The 17,044-nt window shown below is 40.9% G+C and overlaps 2 protein-coding genes across 4 annotated transcripts; both read left to right on the forward strand.

The window, feature by feature from the left end:
- Positions 1–4,624: 4,624 nt before the first annotated feature.
- On the forward strand, positions 4,625–11,131 carry capns1a (calpain, small subunit 1 a). The gene is made up of 11 exons (XM_085798733.1): positions 4,625–4,770; positions 5,618–5,674; positions 5,765–5,801; positions 5,896–5,988; positions 6,135–6,192; positions 6,309–6,373; positions 7,173–7,245; positions 8,543–8,617; positions 9,124–9,240; positions 9,628–9,686; positions 9,993–11,131. Exons 2-11 carry the CDS (start codon positions 5,628–5,630, stop codon positions 10,017–10,019), a joined length of 651 nt encoding a protein of 216 aa, XP_085654859.1. The 5' UTR covers positions 4,625–4,770; positions 5,618–5,627; the 3' UTR covers positions 10,020–11,131.
- A 1,368-nt stretch (positions 11,132–12,499) lies between these two features.
- LOC146974989 (uncharacterized) lies at positions 12,500–16,716 on the forward strand. 3 transcript variants are annotated; one of them, XM_085798737.1, is made up of 5 exons: positions 12,500–12,586; positions 13,225–13,438; positions 14,277–14,717; positions 15,585–15,638; positions 15,734–16,716. In XM_085798737.1, the coding sequence occupies exons 2-5, from the start codon at positions 13,312–13,314 to the stop codon at positions 16,159–16,161; spliced, it is 1,050 nt and encodes a 349-aa protein (XP_085654863.1). In that variant the 5' UTR covers positions 12,500–12,586; positions 13,225–13,311; the 3' UTR covers positions 16,162–16,716. The 3 variants fall into 3 exon arrangements, with proteins under 3 accessions (XP_085654863.1, XP_085654860.1, XP_085654862.1); XM_085798734.1 differs by having other exon boundaries at positions 13,245–13,438; XM_085798736.1 differs by lacking the exon at positions 15,585–15,638 and having other exon boundaries at positions 13,245–13,438.
- Positions 16,717–17,044: the final 328 nt, after the last annotated feature.

Here is a 17,044-nt window from a genome sequence, read left to right on the forward strand (position 1 = left end):
CCAAACAAGAATGTTATATATGAAAGCTCTGAAGATGTAGAAGACTCAGATTTAATTAAATGAGACAGTAAATGAACGTGCCTTCTGGAAAGCTTGCATAACAATGATCAGAACGATGCCAATATCAGGCATACAACTGCATGAGTGAGGCGATGGAAATGGTAACCATCCTAAGGTCTCTGGTATTTGGCAAATGACCTGTTGCCAGTTTGAATTGATGAACTCTTCCATCTAATCCCATGCAGTTTATCCCTCCATTGTCATGCCATGACAAGAATATTTGGAGCGCTGATCTTAACACCGCATCCCCCTCCCTATCCAACCTGCTTTTTTTTGTCAGGAAAGAACATCATCTGACACTGACCGAGTGAAATCATGACTCAAAAATTTCCCTGCACACCTCTGTCCCATCCCATGTCTCATTTCTCCCTTAAACCGAGGTGTAAAAACCCTGCAGCAGTATACATTTAAGGCACATTTGATTCCTGCTGTGAGAGAAGGTAGCAATGGGCTTGAATGATAAAATAGCGTTGTCAAGGTAACAGGTTGTTCTGAAGACTGCAAATATGTCGTATTGGGGATGCTGCTATACAATATTTCAACCTGCAGCCTCTGCATGAGCTGTGCGATTCACTCCCTCAAAGTGGAGGAGGTACAACTGCAGATGTAATACGGTTTGCATTCATAATTCAGGGATATTTAATAGCCAGTCTGTCTTCATCAATATTATTGAAATTATTCATTGCAAATCTCATTTGCAAAAGCAAATCATAACTGTTGGATACCTCGGGGTGGCACGGTGATTTCTTTGAAGTGATGAATGAGGAAAAAGGTGGGGACTGCTGGAGAATAGAGATACACTGAGGCACCCTTTAACATGGCTCCTGATGTAACCATGGATACCTCTATTTCATGGATGGAGTAATTTTAGCTGGAGTGGGATCTGAAGGATAGATATCACTATTTCTGCCGTGCACATCATATATTATCACATCTTAAATGTCAGATTATATATATATATATAATGTTGATGTCTTATACAGTGTGTGTCATGTGATACTGCGATACCGACAGCACAGTGATCCACTGACACGATGTGTTTTGTTTGCAAGAATCATGCTGCACTGACAGACTCCAGGCAGGTGTCCATGATGCAGTGCCTACACAGTGTGTGTGTGTGTGTGTGTGTGTGTGTGTGTAGTATATAATTTAGCAACCCAGTAAATTGCATTTGACAATAAAAGAAAATTCATTCCTCTGACTAAAAGCTCTGCGTTAATGCAGAGTACAATTAGCTAGTATTTTGTTTGTTTTTTTTGTAGTGAAGTAAAAGCCAGAGGTTCCAGGGAGATGATATTATTCAATTAAAAGGCATATACAGCAAAATATACTATACTGTCCACTCCTGCAACCTCATGAACTACAAATAGAATTTTTCTGAGTTGCTTGTGCAAGCCACACATCAGTCATTAATGCAGTTCTAAAAACATATTTATAGCTATAGCTACACTTCCATTGAGTGTACATGGAAGTATATACGTATACATTTTAAAGAAGAAAACATAGTGAATTTTGCAGGTTTGGACACATGAAGCAGGTTTTGATTGCTGCAGAGGCTTTTTGCACAGTTATGGTGTGATGAGAAATGCATGAACTGTGTTGAGAACTGCACTAAATTTACATTTACCTGAAGGGCTTGTACCTGGAGTATTTGCATGGTGAGTACTGACAATGCTGCTGCTGGCTGTCTCAACTCAAGCGCTCCTTGGCTCCACCTGCTGGTTTTATCCAACAATAACATGCAAACATCCAATCACCAGAGAGTAGGAATTTGTCAAAATGAATGACAACACAGTTTTCCCTCCCTTCTCATTAAGCTGTGTTGAATCATTCAGTGCTATCAGTTTTACAGATGTCCCTTGTCATGGAACAAAGACAAGTCTTCTAACACCCCAGTTTTTCCTTAAAATTGCTCTGTCATATTGGTACTTCTGTGAAGAAATATTTACAACTGAATGGTTTATGGTGAGCAGATATACCAGGGCATAATACCCCAGTGAAGCTGATGGAGACATGTCAGGTGCAGTGGTTTTCACACAAGGACCCATAGGTCCTTGAAGGGGGTCTGTGGTGTTCAGCTGAACTGAGATCAGTGTAATTGTGCTATTGTAGCATTCAGTGGTGGTTGGTGGAGTGAGGATGTGACTGCTGGGCTGGAGGACTCAGTCTTTAAACATCAGCACACAGTCAAAGTAGCTGAGATGGACATGCAGATATGTTTATAAAGTCTATGCACACAGCTATCATGTAGCTTACAATCAATATAATGCTGATACACAGAGGTGAACCATGACCACAGTTCCATGGTACAGAGCCTCCGGAAATATGACTCCAATATGAGAGAAAGTTGTTCAGTCTGATTTTTACTCAGTCAGTTTTGGCTGCATGAAACATGGCTGCAACACTGGGCAGCGAGCCCAGTTCATGGAGCCTCCTGTACTGTGGAGCAGGTGCAGCCAACAGGTGAGGTCAGGATGTCAGCGGTGACATGCTGCCACTGTATGGAGCCACTCGTCGTCAGTTAGCTTATCCCTACCCACCTATCTACATCGGTGACATGATAAAGCCTTATGGGTCTGACTGAGCCTGGTGCCCCACTTCCCTGGTCACTAAAGGGACCGGGTCTTTGCTGCCCGCTGCGCCCCTCGGCTGTGGAACGCCCTGCCTGGAGATCTCAGTCAGCCAAGCAAACTCAGTATCCTCCTTTAAATCACTTCTTAACCCTCACTTTTATCGTCTTGCCTTTTTTTTCCACTTATTGTTGTGACTCTTTCAGTTTTTTATTCTGTATTCCTGTATTTTCACGTTATTTTATGGTAATGTATTTTATTTGTACTAATTATTTTTATTAAACACCTTGTAACCTTGTTTTGAAAGGTGCTCTAAAAATAAAATTATCATTATTATTATTACCGAACAGGATGACCAAGAGCAGTTCTATGTCCAACATAAAGTACTGCAGGATTTTCACGCAGCCTGTTCGACTTCAGACAAGGAGGACGATGGAGACAAGGAGAGAGACACATCTTGTACATATCTGACATGTCTGGATTGAATGTTTACATAACTTGAGGGTGTGTAGTTCATATGTGTGTTCATTAGGCAGGGGGGTTTACCTCATAGGCCATGGGCTCAGTGATTGGTTCCTGGGTGGTTAGCTCAGCTGTCTGATTTTTTGTACTAATGAAACATTATTCCATGGTCTCTTCCTTTTTCGCGTATATGTGTGCATGTCTCTGCAATTCTACATCTTCATTTGGTTTATTACAATATTAATTTGGATGTTAACTGTCTCCAATTCTTCAGTCAAGACACGTAGAAAAAAAAATTGCCCTATAGCTTTCTGGGCAAATTGTAGCTACACATTAAACTGAAAACATTTACTTTACTGAAAAAACTGGACATCCATATCCCTCCAGTCTATTCCACGTGATGAGACATAATTAAAGTGAACTGAAAACTGATTAAAGCTAAATAAGGAAGTGAAAAATTCCTCAACACACACGCACACACCAAAAAGAAAGACAAAAAAATCCTGTCTTCAAAGCCTAATATGCAATTGTAAGAGAATATCTAATAGAAGAAAAATATCTCTGGTGAATTAGCCTAATGTGGAATATTTTTGCAATTCAGACTTCTGGTTTTTATTGCTAATCTAACCTAACCCAAAATGTTTTCAGACAGACCAGCAGAATAGTGAGGAAGAGGTGTAAACCTTCTCTATGACAATGTTACGAACAGTGAGAAAAATGTTTTGACTCAGTATTTGTTGAGAGAAGTCAGTGTTTTTTGAGGGGGTGGGGGGCGGTTTTAAGTGTTTTTGGGGCCAGCCCCACAGCGGCCCTCTCTTTTTTTATAATTTTTTTTTATATTGAGCAATTGAAAAATACAAACTCTCAATGAGGATGATGATACAGGTGAAAAATGAAGTGCAATATAAAAGTGCAAAAACATTTTGGGGATTCATGCAGGAAAGCACAACAAAACAAAAAACAAAACACACACACCAGATGAGGTGTGGAGGATACAATTTAATAGGCATTTTAATTCAACATAAATTGGAGCAGTGAAATGATGAAGAAGATGAATTAGCTAAAGTCCATGCTTCTTGGCATATTTGCTTCCTAGGGAAAACCAGGGAAGGAGCATGGATGTGGTAGCCTAGCTATTTACCCAGTCGGTGACAGATCAGGCTAAATGATCCATACAATAATAGGCTATAATATAAATCAAATGGTGGTAACCTAGGCTATATCAATTTTTTTTTATGGTGGTAAGAAATCCTTTTTTTGTCAGACCAAAAACATAGTGTTACAGGGCATAAAAAACAGATGTTGCAGAGTTTCATTTTCACTAAACTACAGAAAGAGCGCAGATCAGATCCACCTCAAAACAAAATCTTCTTTTTTTTTTTAGAAGTTCTGCCACAGCAGCCCTCTTATGGTTGTGTAGTACACTCTTGGATGTATTAGGTATATAGATATAGTAGGCTACATTATAGATCCATGTATTACTGTAATGTTTTCAGTGTCACTTCCGCATTACGCGCCCCCTCCCCTCCCCTCCCCTCCCCTCCCCCTGGCCTCCCACTTCCTCCTGCAGTCTGCTGGGTCGGGGTGTGTTCAGGGACCTTCGTGACAGCTGCGTTGAGTTTTGTGAAGCTCAGACATCCTACTACCACCATCTACGCCGAGTGTCCGTCGCCTTACGGTAAATAATATAAATGTATAATACATAAAGTTTTACACGAACAAAGCGCCGCTTTCTTTAAACCTGGTGGATAAAACAGTTAGGTGCAGAGTTTTGTTGACTTAGATAGCGTAGCTAAGCTAGCCGTGAGCGGTAGCTGGATGTTAGCTTGTCAGACGTGTAAGTTAGTTAGCTGAACTACACCCTGTCACAAGAATGTGCCAGTGTAAATACCTCCTGGTAGCAGTGTGTTTTCGCTGCATTGCACGGCTGCATGTGAGTGGTCAGCTAACCCAACACTGCTCTACGTTACGTTAGCAGCATAACGTTACTGTAACGTTAATGAGCTGTGTGGGGTTAGACTCGCTGCTGAGGTTAGCTCACTGTCTTATCTGGCATGTTGTAGTAAGACATGTAAGACGAGTGGGCTTTTTTATGCGTTAGAAGTTGTCAGTGTATATACATGATGCATTCACGTTACCTTGTCAAAGTAATCTGTCACAGCAGTCTTTGAGCTACACTGAATGTTTTCAATAACAGGAAACCTTTCTATCAGACTTGTGGGTGTGCCGCTGTAAATGAAGGAAACTTGAAGACATGTCATTGCTTGATTCATCACAAATGCAGCCAAAGGAACACTAATCTGGTTGTAACACAGCACGAAACTTGACAAGGCCGAGGAGAAAAACCAGTTGACGCCCGCGTTGCATTGTCTACCTATTATGGTCTACTCTCCTCCTGCTCTGTTTACAACTTGAGTTCTAGTTTTGGTTTCTGTAGCTTTCTAGAGTCAAGAGTCTGGACTCCTGTGGTGTTTTTGGCATGATTTTCTTTCCGCCTTAACTCATGTTACATTTGGCATTCACAGTTGAGAAAAGATGTTTCTTGCCAAAAGACTTATCGGTGGCATAATTGATGTTGTAAGGTAAGAGTCCACACAAAGTCCCCATTCAAGTCAAAATAAATCTGGTTTGTGATTTGACTTGTTATTTCATGTTTTGTCCTCTCTCTGCAGCAACATCGACCCAGCCCAGTTTGGACCTACGGACCCAGTGAGTGTCGGTCATTACAGCCACTGTTCTGCTGACTGTAGATGACAGTTGAGATCACAAATAGTCATTTTCTGCTGCCTCCTCTGTCCCGCAGCCTCCACCTCGCAGGCCGGTCAACTACGCAGAGCAGCATGAGAGCGACGAGGAGAAACAGTTCCGCAGGGTTTTTCAGCAACTCGCTGGAGATGTGAGTCTATAATCACACTACCGGTTTCCATTTCAATGACAGAAATGTCTCTCTCCTCTGTTATATCTATATCATACAGTTGTGTACCTGCACAATCTTCAACAAGCTTTATACAATGTTTACACTGTTGAATATTTCTCATCAAGGACATGGAAGTGAGCCCGACTGAGCTGATGAACATCCTCAACAAAATCGTTACAAAGCGTAAGACATGTTTGCATGTGTCATATTTAATTTGTAGTTACACATCCTCATCTACTTTATGTATTTTGTGTATATACAATGGGATGACTGGCTGTTTTTTTTCCGTATATCTATAGATGGAGATCTGAAGACGGATGGTTTCAGCATTGAATCCTGCAGGAGCATGGTGGCAGTCATGGATGTATCCTTTTTTTGTCATTTAGCAGGCTTTATTGTAGTTTCGTCCGTAGCTGACAGTGACAGCACAGTGACAATACACAGGACAGAACAAATGCATAGGCAGCTGGCTATAAAAAGAGACGTGTTGGCTCATCACTCCCACAGCTCATTAAGGCTGAAGACATACATTGAAGTTTTGTGGGTAATTATTGCCATGATTTGGCCATAGAAGCAGATTTTCACAAGTACATTTTGTTTAGTTGTTCTGCATTTTGTCCTGTGGCCATGAAAATAACAGGCCTGGATTACAAACAATTAATTATCAGTAATGGCATTAATCAGGGTTCCTATTTCCAGGTCTGGAAAAGTATGGAAAATTGAAACTACTGTATTGAAATATATTTCTTATCTGGGTTTGGTCTCATCTGAAGTTATTTGGGTTAATTATTTTGTATGCGCTATTGTACCTACAATCTCCTGGAAATTATTTGGTGACATAATGGCATACAAATTCAGAATAATGAAAACAGATGATTAATTGCATGATTTATTTACATGATACACATCTATTTACTTAAATGTTACAAATTATTTGAATTTTTTACAGAGAAGTCTGGAAAAAGTATGTAATTTTGAAAATTAACCCAGATAACCCTGGAAACTGAATGCTGCCGTGATATTGACAAGTCGGACCTGAAGTTATTATCAGAATCTGCCCTGGGCAAATACAGCCAGCCACAAGTACTGTAGTGCATGTAGTTATGTAATCTGGGGAAGAAGCAGCAGACTGTTGTCCGTTTTTTTTCTTAACGCAGCTTCAGAGTGACAGCACTGGAAAACTGGGCTTCCACGAGTTCAAACACCTCTGGAACAATATAAAGAAGTGGCAGGCAAGTAGAGCTGGCCCCCTTTTTATTCTTCCTCCACATCTGTGTCTTGTTGCAGTTACATTCCTGTGGGCTCTTAATTGCCAGCAGTGGGTGAACACAGAGAAAACCATAGTGTATACAGTCCGTACAGCATCATGTTTTAGAAAGTTTCTCATCCAAACTATCTGTTTTACATAATCATAACAGAAAGATACCTTATTAAACCGACTTCACTGTGGAACAGATAATTAAATGTCCGGTCAGACAGCAACTCAGTCAACAAGGAAAATCAACGTTTTGAATTTTATTCCATTGTAAATGAATAGAATTAAATCAGATGATCATTACATTATAAATGTTGATATTTGCATTGTTTATGTTTTTATGGAGAATTTCTCAAGTAGATGAATTCAGATTATTCAGCCATATTGGATGGATAGATAGATAGATAGATAGATAGATAGATAGATAGATAGATAGATAGATAGATAGATAGATAGATAGATAGATAGATAGATCAGGGCTCCAGATTAACTTCTTTTACTAGGAGCACAGTGGCCCCTCATTTAAAATTTTAGGAGTGCAAGCAAAAACTTTAGGGGCGCACACTGTAAATTGACTTGCAAAGCAAATATTGACACACATTGACCTGACACCTGTAATGACAGATTCCAGATTCCTTGAGTCGCCTCTTCCACATTTTTCCTAGTAATAAAAAAACAGTAAATTTACTGGTTGCACATGTGCAAGTAGATGAAAAATCCACTTCCACTGTATCAAATTTTAGGAGCAAAATGTCTCCATTAAGGGGCAGTCTGGAGCCCTGTTGATAGATGGATTTTTCCATTTTATATACAGTATAAAACACAATTTTAAATAAACACAAAGGTTTCCAATGTGCTGTACATTAAAATAAAAACCATAAAACATAATAAAAAGACAAAATACTAAAGATAAAAACACAATAGACATAATAAATAAATTGACTGTCCACCCCAGATAAAATATCTGTGCACATAAAATCAACAACCTACGTGGTGTGAAGAGCCAAAGAAAAGAGATAGATAGATAGATAGATAGATAGATAGATAGATAGATAGATAGATGGATAGATGGATAGATGGATAGATAGATAGATAGTTTATTTGTCTGTTCCAGCGTCTGTACAGTTACACCTTTCAGCTGTTTCACTTATTTTACTGGCCTGATTTATTATTCAAGAGAGTACATTTCTCCAGGTCATTTTAGGTTGTGAATCTGCTTATAAAGACCCAGTTCAAATCCCATATATGTTTGTTATATTCATTTTGTCATTCAGGGAGTGTACAAGTCGTATGACGCAGATGGCTCCGGTGTCATCGGAGCAGATGAGCTTCCCAACGCGTTCAGAGCTGCAGGTGAGTGACTTCTTGTTTCAGTGTTTGCAGAACTCTCGAGACGATTCAAGCAAAACAAATGATTAATTCCTTACACCACTAATTACAGCCACAGTTGAAGCAATAGACACAGATGCAGTAACTTGTTTAACCATCAACAGCGTGACTGTGTGTGTGATGTAAACAGAGGAAACCAGTGTTGTTATATCAGATGTGGAGTTTATTTTACACCTGGTGTAGCTCCTGCCTGCATAGTTCTGCTGTCTCATCCCGCCCTGTGAACGTCAACACAGATGAACAGACAATCTCATTGATTAGTGTTTCAGCTTCTAGATAGATCTGAGCAGCCAGTCAAATGTTTTCAAACTGAAAAGAAAGTGTTACCTCTGAGTTTCTGCCTGGCAGTCATTTGAATATCATCCTGGATCTTTGAATATATTTTTGTGAAGCGACGCACACACAGCCTCTCTGTAACGGCCGTTTGATAGGAAAATGACAGTGGTTTGATCCGTTTGTGTCTTCATCAGGCTTCCCTCTCAACGACGAGCTCTTCCAGATGTTGATCCGCAGATACAGCGACGAAAGTGGGAACATGGATTTTGATAACTACATTGGTTGCCTTGTGAGGCTGGATGCCATGTGCCGTAAGTTTCAGAGACCATTCCTGAATTTTTTATTTTTCAATTTATTTTTTTAATCTATTCTTTTACATATTATATTATATTATATTATATTATATTAATAATAATAATAATAATAATACATTTATTTATATAGCACTTTTCAAGCAAATGCACAAAGTGCTTTACAGACAAAAAGCACAAAAAAAAGAACAAAAGAGGAAGAAAACCCCCATGCAAACCCCCCTCCCTCTGAGGTCGTGTGACCTCATATATATACAGTATACATATATATACAGTATATATATTCTTTATTTCTATTGGTTACCCAGTGTGACAAGAGAATGCTATACTTGGACTTTAATCTTCTTAATTGAAGGAGTAGTGGTCTTAATATCTGTTCTGGTTTAGGTGCCTTCAAAACCCTGGATAAGGATAACAATGGGACAATCAAAGTCAACGTTCAGGAGGTAAAGATATTTGAAATATCTCGCTTTCCACTGAATTCATTTTTGTTCTATAAGTATGACAGAGTATTAGAGCCACGTTGAGAAAAAAAAAACATAGACTTCGAGAATAAAGTCGCACATTTCCTACGAGAAAAAAGTCATAACATTTACGAGAATTAAGTTGTGAATTTACAAAAATAAAGTCATAGATTTACGACTTTATTCTCGAAGTTTGTGATTTTCTTATTTGTCAATGTGGTCCTAATACTCCGTTGTACTATAAGCACTGATCACAATGTGTTCTTCTCTGCTCTCGTGTGTTTTCAGTGGCTTCAGCTGACCATGTACTCCTGAGTCCAGACCACATCACTTCTGCTTGTTACATGGAACCACTTTGTCTACACAGCGCAAAATGTTTTATCAACCATCCCAATGACGTCCTGTTTTATCCACCGAGTCCCTTGTTTGTGCAGTTTTGTTTTTGAAATGCATGTATTCATCATGGCTGTCCTGTAATACTTGCAAGACAGATGTGAAACCAAGAAAAGAACAAACCTGCACTCACAATGGCACACATGAAAGCATGATGAATTGATTGTATTTGATCTGCCTGGTTGGGATCTGTGTTTGATCTGCCTCTTACATCAAGTCAAAGTCACATGAGAAGAAGCAGATCAACATCAAGAACCTCAACAGCAAGACATCTGTGAAACCCCTGTTGTGAAAGCAGGAACCTTCTTTTCTTCTTTTATTATTCTGGTTGAGGACAATCATAGTTTATCTCTTCGTCTGCTTCATGTGGTGGAATGCTTCAATGCCGGCGCTCCTGTTGACTCGTTGTCACCTGCCGACAAAAACAGGAAAACCCACTTCTCTCAGTGCTGTTAACCCTCCCATAAAGCACAGTTTGAATGGCTACCACCACCATTATGACCAATTAGATCCTTCTCAGCACTCCATGTTTACATTACACCTCCAGGGACACGTCAGAGTAAACCTCCAACTGTCACAGAAAACTGCATGTTCATGCACTTCAAAAAGCTCCACCCGACCTCAGCCTGAGGACTAACCAGCTTTCATAGCAGATTGAACCCCCCCCCCCCCTCCTATGTGGATGTGCAGGTCTTTGAAGAAGGTGTTGATTTAACTTCAGGGCAAATAGGAAATGGGTACGTTAAGTTGTAATTGCTGGCTGAGTATTGATCTACACAGGTTCAATCTGGTGAAGCTTTTCTGAAAATTTCATGAGATGACGAAATTCCAATGTACTCCTAAAGAGTCATGAGGGAGTGTTTGCAGCAAAGCTAATGGGAGTGTGGGGGATGTGGCTGCACAGCCGCACAACCCTGAGTACAGGTTTAATTAGTAAAGAATCTGTGAGTGGGTCATTTATTAAGACAAATTAGACTTAGACAACTGTTTGTTTGGTCAGTGAAATTATTTTTGAAACTGGGCCCAAGAGTAATTAATAAAATTCTAAAATGCTAAACGTTCTTTAAAGTGACCCAATATAGAAGTTTATTTACGCATATATCCCGTATATAGCCTTTTATCATACTGAAATGGTAATGTACATTAACACCCGAGAGACAGTGTTGTATTTGAGCAGCCTGATATTTTGCTATTGAATATTGATGCTGGTTGTGAAACTTTGCCTTTCTCCATGTCTCAGCTTTACTGATCACTCTGATCAGTTATCACTGTGTGATTGCCAACACAATGTGTGAATTGATTATACATGTATGTAACAGATGTATATGCCACTAATGCATGCAGCCAATAGAAAGGATGCACTATTAAGGGCTTTTAACCATGCAAATGTAGCCACAGTCATGAAACTGTTACTAAAATAAAGACCTGTGCCATATTTGGAATAAAAAAGGGGGATCTGAAATGAGTCAGTAGAGATTCCTGACAGCTTGAGCTCACTTGATCCATTAGTCAGTGACTAATTTCTGCTTAGGATGAATGGGGATTTGTCTCTGGAGCACTCACTGGCAAGAAAATGTGTTTGAAATGGAACAATGAGTATAGTCATGACTTTGAGTATAGTAAAATAAGAGCCAACCTACAACAATGGGCATTTGTTTGCATGAAAAATCCTTTCAAATATAATAGAGCTGGAATTATGAAGTAACAAGAAATGTTTATCTGAGTTCTTTCCCTATACAGTACAGTTGTCTGTGTAAAGTCTACTAAAGGCTTGAAGTGATGACACTGACCAACGTGTATTCAGTGTCATATCTGGTAAATAAAGCTGAATATATCAGATCAGTTTTTCTGCGCAAGAAAACCTTTTGTTACAATGCAACACGAGAAAATTAGACATTAGGCCTTCCACAGACAGGACACCTCGGCTGCGCCACGGAAATAAAGTCAGTCATTTTATAGCTATTGTTCATGACCTCACAACCGGCGAGGTGACAAATACCAGCGGCCCTTTGTCACGAGAGAAGAGCCTCCAGGGGACAGAGGCTCCTGCGCCACACACCCATATTTATGCGTGCGTGTGTTTGAGAAGGAGCAAGAGAGGGCACCGTACGGACGCGCGCGTGTAGTGAGCAAAGAAGCTGAAGTCGACGCCGGAAGTTGGACATCCTCCTTCAAAATAAAACATTGTATTGTTATGACAGGGAAATGTAAGAGATAACAAACAGCGGAATCGCCAGATTTTTATTATAATTCCCATAAAGTGCACGTGAAAATGATATAATGTGAGTGACACCAATTCAATCAAACTTTAACGCCACGTTCATTAGCTGTGCCGTAACCATAGAGGCCGTAACGACCCACCGGCGCTAACCGGAAGTGCTTCGTGTAGCGTTAGCTTCACGGTGGTTAGCTTGACAGTAGCTACCTTGGCGTTGAGGGAACTTTATCTTCACGTTTATGGACTATATCTGAGTTCCCTAGACCTGGCGGTATGTTCATAATCTCGTTCGCTGTTTTTGTCTTCGGCCTTGACCTCGTTAGGAGAGGTAGTGTGAACGAAGCGGCTCGTTAGCCGTTTGAGCCAACGCAGCTAGCTAACATCCCGCTGCAAGGACTGCTAGCCCTGTGGGCTGTTGTCTAACCTGACACTCAACAGCTAACTAATGCTAGCTGCATGCTGCATTGTGCAGTCAATGTATAAATGACGTGAACTCGTTACAAACAACAGTGACAATGTAAATAGATATTTCGTTTGACTGTAACTACGAAGGGTCGCTAGATATAGTTACCTATTCAAGCTATCGTACGTGTGTAGTGAGTGAACCAGCGTCCATTGTTTATTCACCCAATCGGTGGTTGATTGTTAAGATCAGTCAACCTGCACAATGTCTAATGCTGAACGACATGAGAACAATCACATCTATACATGGAACTACATTTCAGATGACACCTTGATCTTTGTCTTTTATTTATATCTACGTTAGCCAATCACCCAACCAGACTTTCACAGCTGTTGAGCTTGTGTATCACTGCATCGATACCACTTAGATCAGTGACAACTGAATAGACTGTAATACCAGATGTGTCATTAACTCCGGTAGTGTCTCTTAACCCTGTCGTTAACCAGACCGCTGGTCCCTGTTACAGAGAGCTGAAGAAGTTGGAGCAGAGCACAGAGAGATCAGCAGCTGGACACCTACTGACACTGGGGAGGATGTCTTCATCAGTTTACTACAGCCAAGACAGTGTCACTCGCTTCAAGAAAAGAAAAGCTCGTTTCTCCTTCAGCGAAGTCCACATACTGTTGGATGAAGTGAGGAAGCATCGCATGGTTGTTGTAGGTATGTGTCTCTCAGACCTGATTCTTTCAGAGCTCAGATTTGTGTCACTTGAAGAGACAGATGCTGCCTGGAGGGTTTGTTGTGGAGTGAATGAAGGATTGTGATAGCAGAGGGAATGAAACTGTTTCCACGCCTTAACCATTTACTAGACATTTCTGAATGATAAAGTCTTGAATATGGTCTGATCACTGGCACTATGACAGTTTAATGCAAGTCCTATTAAAGGGATATTTCACCATTTTGCCATAATCCCTTTAGTCATAGCTGTAGGTTCATTACCTTCAGTTGTCGGTGCAAGCTGTTTTTGATCGGCAGGGCAGAGGTACAAGCTGCTCAGCTAACGCTTCCCCCATCAAACTCATCAAATACACAATCCAACAATAATAACGTATAATTATATAACGTTAAGACACACAAAGCAAATGCTCTGAGCTTCTTGAGCTTTTGAAGTCACTCTGCCGAGCAGCCATGTCTGGCATGTAGTTCTGGCTATGCATTTTTTTGCCGTGAAAACGACTCTGTCTCATAACGTTCCATAATTATTTCATAGCATGGTGAATGTGCAGGTCACAACTGGTTGACGCAAGAGTTTTGGAGTTGTTGGATTGTGTATTTGATGAGTTTGATGGGGTAACCCAGAAATACCATATGCCTCTCTCTGCAGTGTTAACTGAGCAGCTTGTATCTTTTCCCTGCCGATCTAAAAACAGCTTGCACCGACAAGGTCACAAACCTACTGCTATGACTATAGGGATTATGGCCATGGGCCAATTTGCCAAAATGTTGAAATATCCCTTTAAGGTCTTCACTCTGTTCTTCTCTCTTTCTTTGTCCAAAGGTAAATTCAATCGTGGCGTACCAACAGACATGAAAAAGAGGACGTGGGCAGAGATAACTGCACGTGTCAATGAGATCGGGGAGTGCCAGCGGGAAGTCATTGAGGTCATCAAGAAATGGTCCGACCTCAAGTGTGACACCAAGAGGAAAGTGGCCGCCATGCGGTCAGGGACAGTCCCCAACAGGGGCCTCAACTCGCGTCTCTCTCGAGACCTGAATCAGACAGAGAAAATTGTGCTTCAGATCCTGGAGATGGACGACGATGAGGACCAGAGCATCGGCGACTTCGGCCCACTGGGAGATGACGACGACGTGCCGGAGGAAGAAGAAGAGATGGAAGAGGAGGATATGATGGGGATGCAGAGCTCTCCGAATGGTGGGTTGGACATGACGTCTATGCCTCCACCAGCCTCTTACACCATGAGTGGACTTGCACAGTCAGGTTTGTTTGTTTATTTGGATCTCTTTTAACCCAGTTGGGCTCATCTTCCAAACAATAATACAAACACAATACAGTATGACTGTAACACAATACAATATAGAGCAGACACAAACCAAAAAACATACATACAACACATGAATGGCATTATACACACAAAACAAAACTTACACAGATAATATTACATAAAAGCTATACCCTCAACCACAGTCATAGTTACAATAAAAGAGTTAGCTATAAAAGAAGATCAGTTATATCCAACCATAGTGATACTCACCTTAGGTGTTGTATTTTTCAATATACACTCAATCCCTTTTAGTCTAAACATCATGTCATGTTTCTGGAGATATAAGTCAATATACTAGGTGACTGCTGTTTCAGAATAACTGTTAATTGTAATAGCTTCATTAAAGGTGTACAGAAATGGCCGTTTGTCCTGTTTGTCGCGCCGAGTTGTCACGAGCTGCAACACGAGTTTACCCGAGTAAGGAAAACGAATTTGATGGTCGTCATCGAGCGGGCGGGATATTCAAAGCTTGGGGCGAGCCCGAGCTCCGTGTGTGTGTGTGTGTCTCAGACGTTTGAATGACGGATGACAGATCCAATATCAGTGGCTGGTGAATCGTGTACAGGCTGACGCATAATCAGTGCGCCTGCATTATCTAATGCGAAAAAAAACAAACACACTTTCATCCCGGATTTACTCAAAAATAGAATTTTGCACAAAGTTTGGCCTACATCGTCTGTAAGATGAGTTATTACATTAATTTTATGATCCAGAGTGGGCTCAAATTCAATTTTCTTTTCTGTACACTTTTAAGAGCTGATTGAGGAGTAATATATTCAAATAGCTTTATGTGGATATTGCAGGGGATTCATCCCAAACAGCCTTTGATGTTCAGTATGAAGTCCCTGGAGGGGAAGGTGAGTGGTCACATATTGGATACAGGTGAAGAAACACCTGGCATTATGTTTAATCAAAAATAAGACACTGACAAACCTTTTTTCTGTGTTTCAAGATACTGAAACTGCGTACGGAGACTCGGACGAAGACCAAAGGGAAGACCTGCCCCCTTCCAGTCAAACGGCGAAACCAACAGAGGATCACCTAGGAAACAACGGCATCCAAAAACAAGGACAAGGACCGCCCACGGCTCCTTCCACGTCGACGACGTCCGGCCAGCCCCCGCTGAACACTAGGGACAGCATGCTGCAGAACGCGTCGCTGAGCCTGCAGGAGCAGCACGCCACCAACATCCTGCTGGAGACCGTGTCGCGCTCCCTGGAGCTGCTGTCCGAGTCGGTGCAGCAGCTGGCCGAGACGCAGCAGGAGTTCGTGCGGGAGTCGCTGCAGCTCCAGCGGGAGACGGTGCAGGTTCTCAGAGACTTCACGGGCGGGGCCATCGCGCTCATGCACGACAAACTGAACGGCAGGCCGGCGTTATAGCGACAGAGCTTCACGGTTGTTGAGTTGCATCACTGACTTACACATACGTACACAGCCTTCAGGTGCAGGAACTTTCTCCGTTCCTTTTGGACTCCCCGCCGCCGCTGGTCACTGTACTTTTTCATAATACTCAACAGACTTTCTGTGGCTATATTTTAAAACTGTATTGGTATTGATAGAGTTGCTGTCTGTGTGGTTACATGGGGCTGGGTGGAGACAATAACCAATGTTTGCCATGAATAAACTACATGTGGAGGCTGTTTTTTTGCTACTGAGAGTGAGACTCCCACCACTTCCATTGTAAAACATTTTTTTATTGAGCATACACCACTTTAAAAGCCTTTTACATTCTTTTAATGTTGACATGCAAAGAATGAGTCTTTCGTTTTGAGAAGTCAGTCAAATCCATTCGTGTGTCCTTGTATAAGTTGTAGATTTTTCCTGCATCCGTGTCTAGAGGTTATCACATGTACTGTAATGGTAAGTGGATTTCTGCACCTGACCATTATATGGTCCATATGTCTGAAAGCTGGTGTGTTAAGTAGGTTGAAAATACCTGTAAATTAATAATTTGTGATTGTCTGGAATTAGGTTTTTCTTTGTTTTGTTTTTTTACATTACCAACACTTGAATATGACAGTTTCAATAATTTCTTTAAAATATGGAATAAACCCCTCATGTCTTTAAAAACAAGTCCTCCTCCTCCTCATTGAGTCTGAACAGTGCAGTAGAGGAACTCATCCAGAGATTCACCAGGGAGGTCTCAGTGTGAAAACTTCCCCACTGGGTGATAAAGTGACAAATTAATTTTCCATCGACCACTGATATACAAAAGTGAATCAAATAGGTTGTAGTCAGTAAAAATGAGAACAGATGGTAGGAA

The sequence above is a fragment of the Trachurus japonicus genome, chromosome 14, assembly GCF_045865225.1.
Source record: "Trachurus japonicus isolate A0001 chromosome 14, Traja_1.0".
NCBI lineage: Eukaryota > Metazoa > Chordata > Actinopteri > Carangiformes > Carangidae > Trachurus > Trachurus japonicus.

Coding starts and splice junctions, on each gene's coding strand:
- capns1a (XM_085798733.1), top strand. CDS start 5,628: ATGTTTCTTGCCAAAAGACTTATCGGTGGCATAATTGATGTTGTAAG. Junction 5,802..5,895: donor AGTTTGGACCTACGGACCCA/GTGAGTGTCGGT, acceptor TCTGTCCCGCAG/CCTCCACCTCGCAGGCCGGT. Junction 9,241..9,627: donor GAGGCTGGATGCCATGTGCC/GTAAGTTTCAGA, acceptor GTTCTGGTTTAG/GTGCCTTCAAAACCCTGGAT.
- LOC146974989 (XM_085798737.1), top strand. CDS start 13,312: ATGTCTTCATCAGTTTACTACAGCCAAGACAGTGTCACTCGCTTCAAG. Junction 13,439..14,276: donor GCATCGCATGGTTGTTGTAG/GTATGTGTCTCT, acceptor CTTTGTCCAAAG/GTAAATTCAATCGTGGCGTA. Junction 15,639..15,733: donor TGAAGTCCCTGGAGGGGAAG/GTGAGTGGTCAC, acceptor CTGTGTTTCAAG/ATACTGAAACTGCGTACGGA.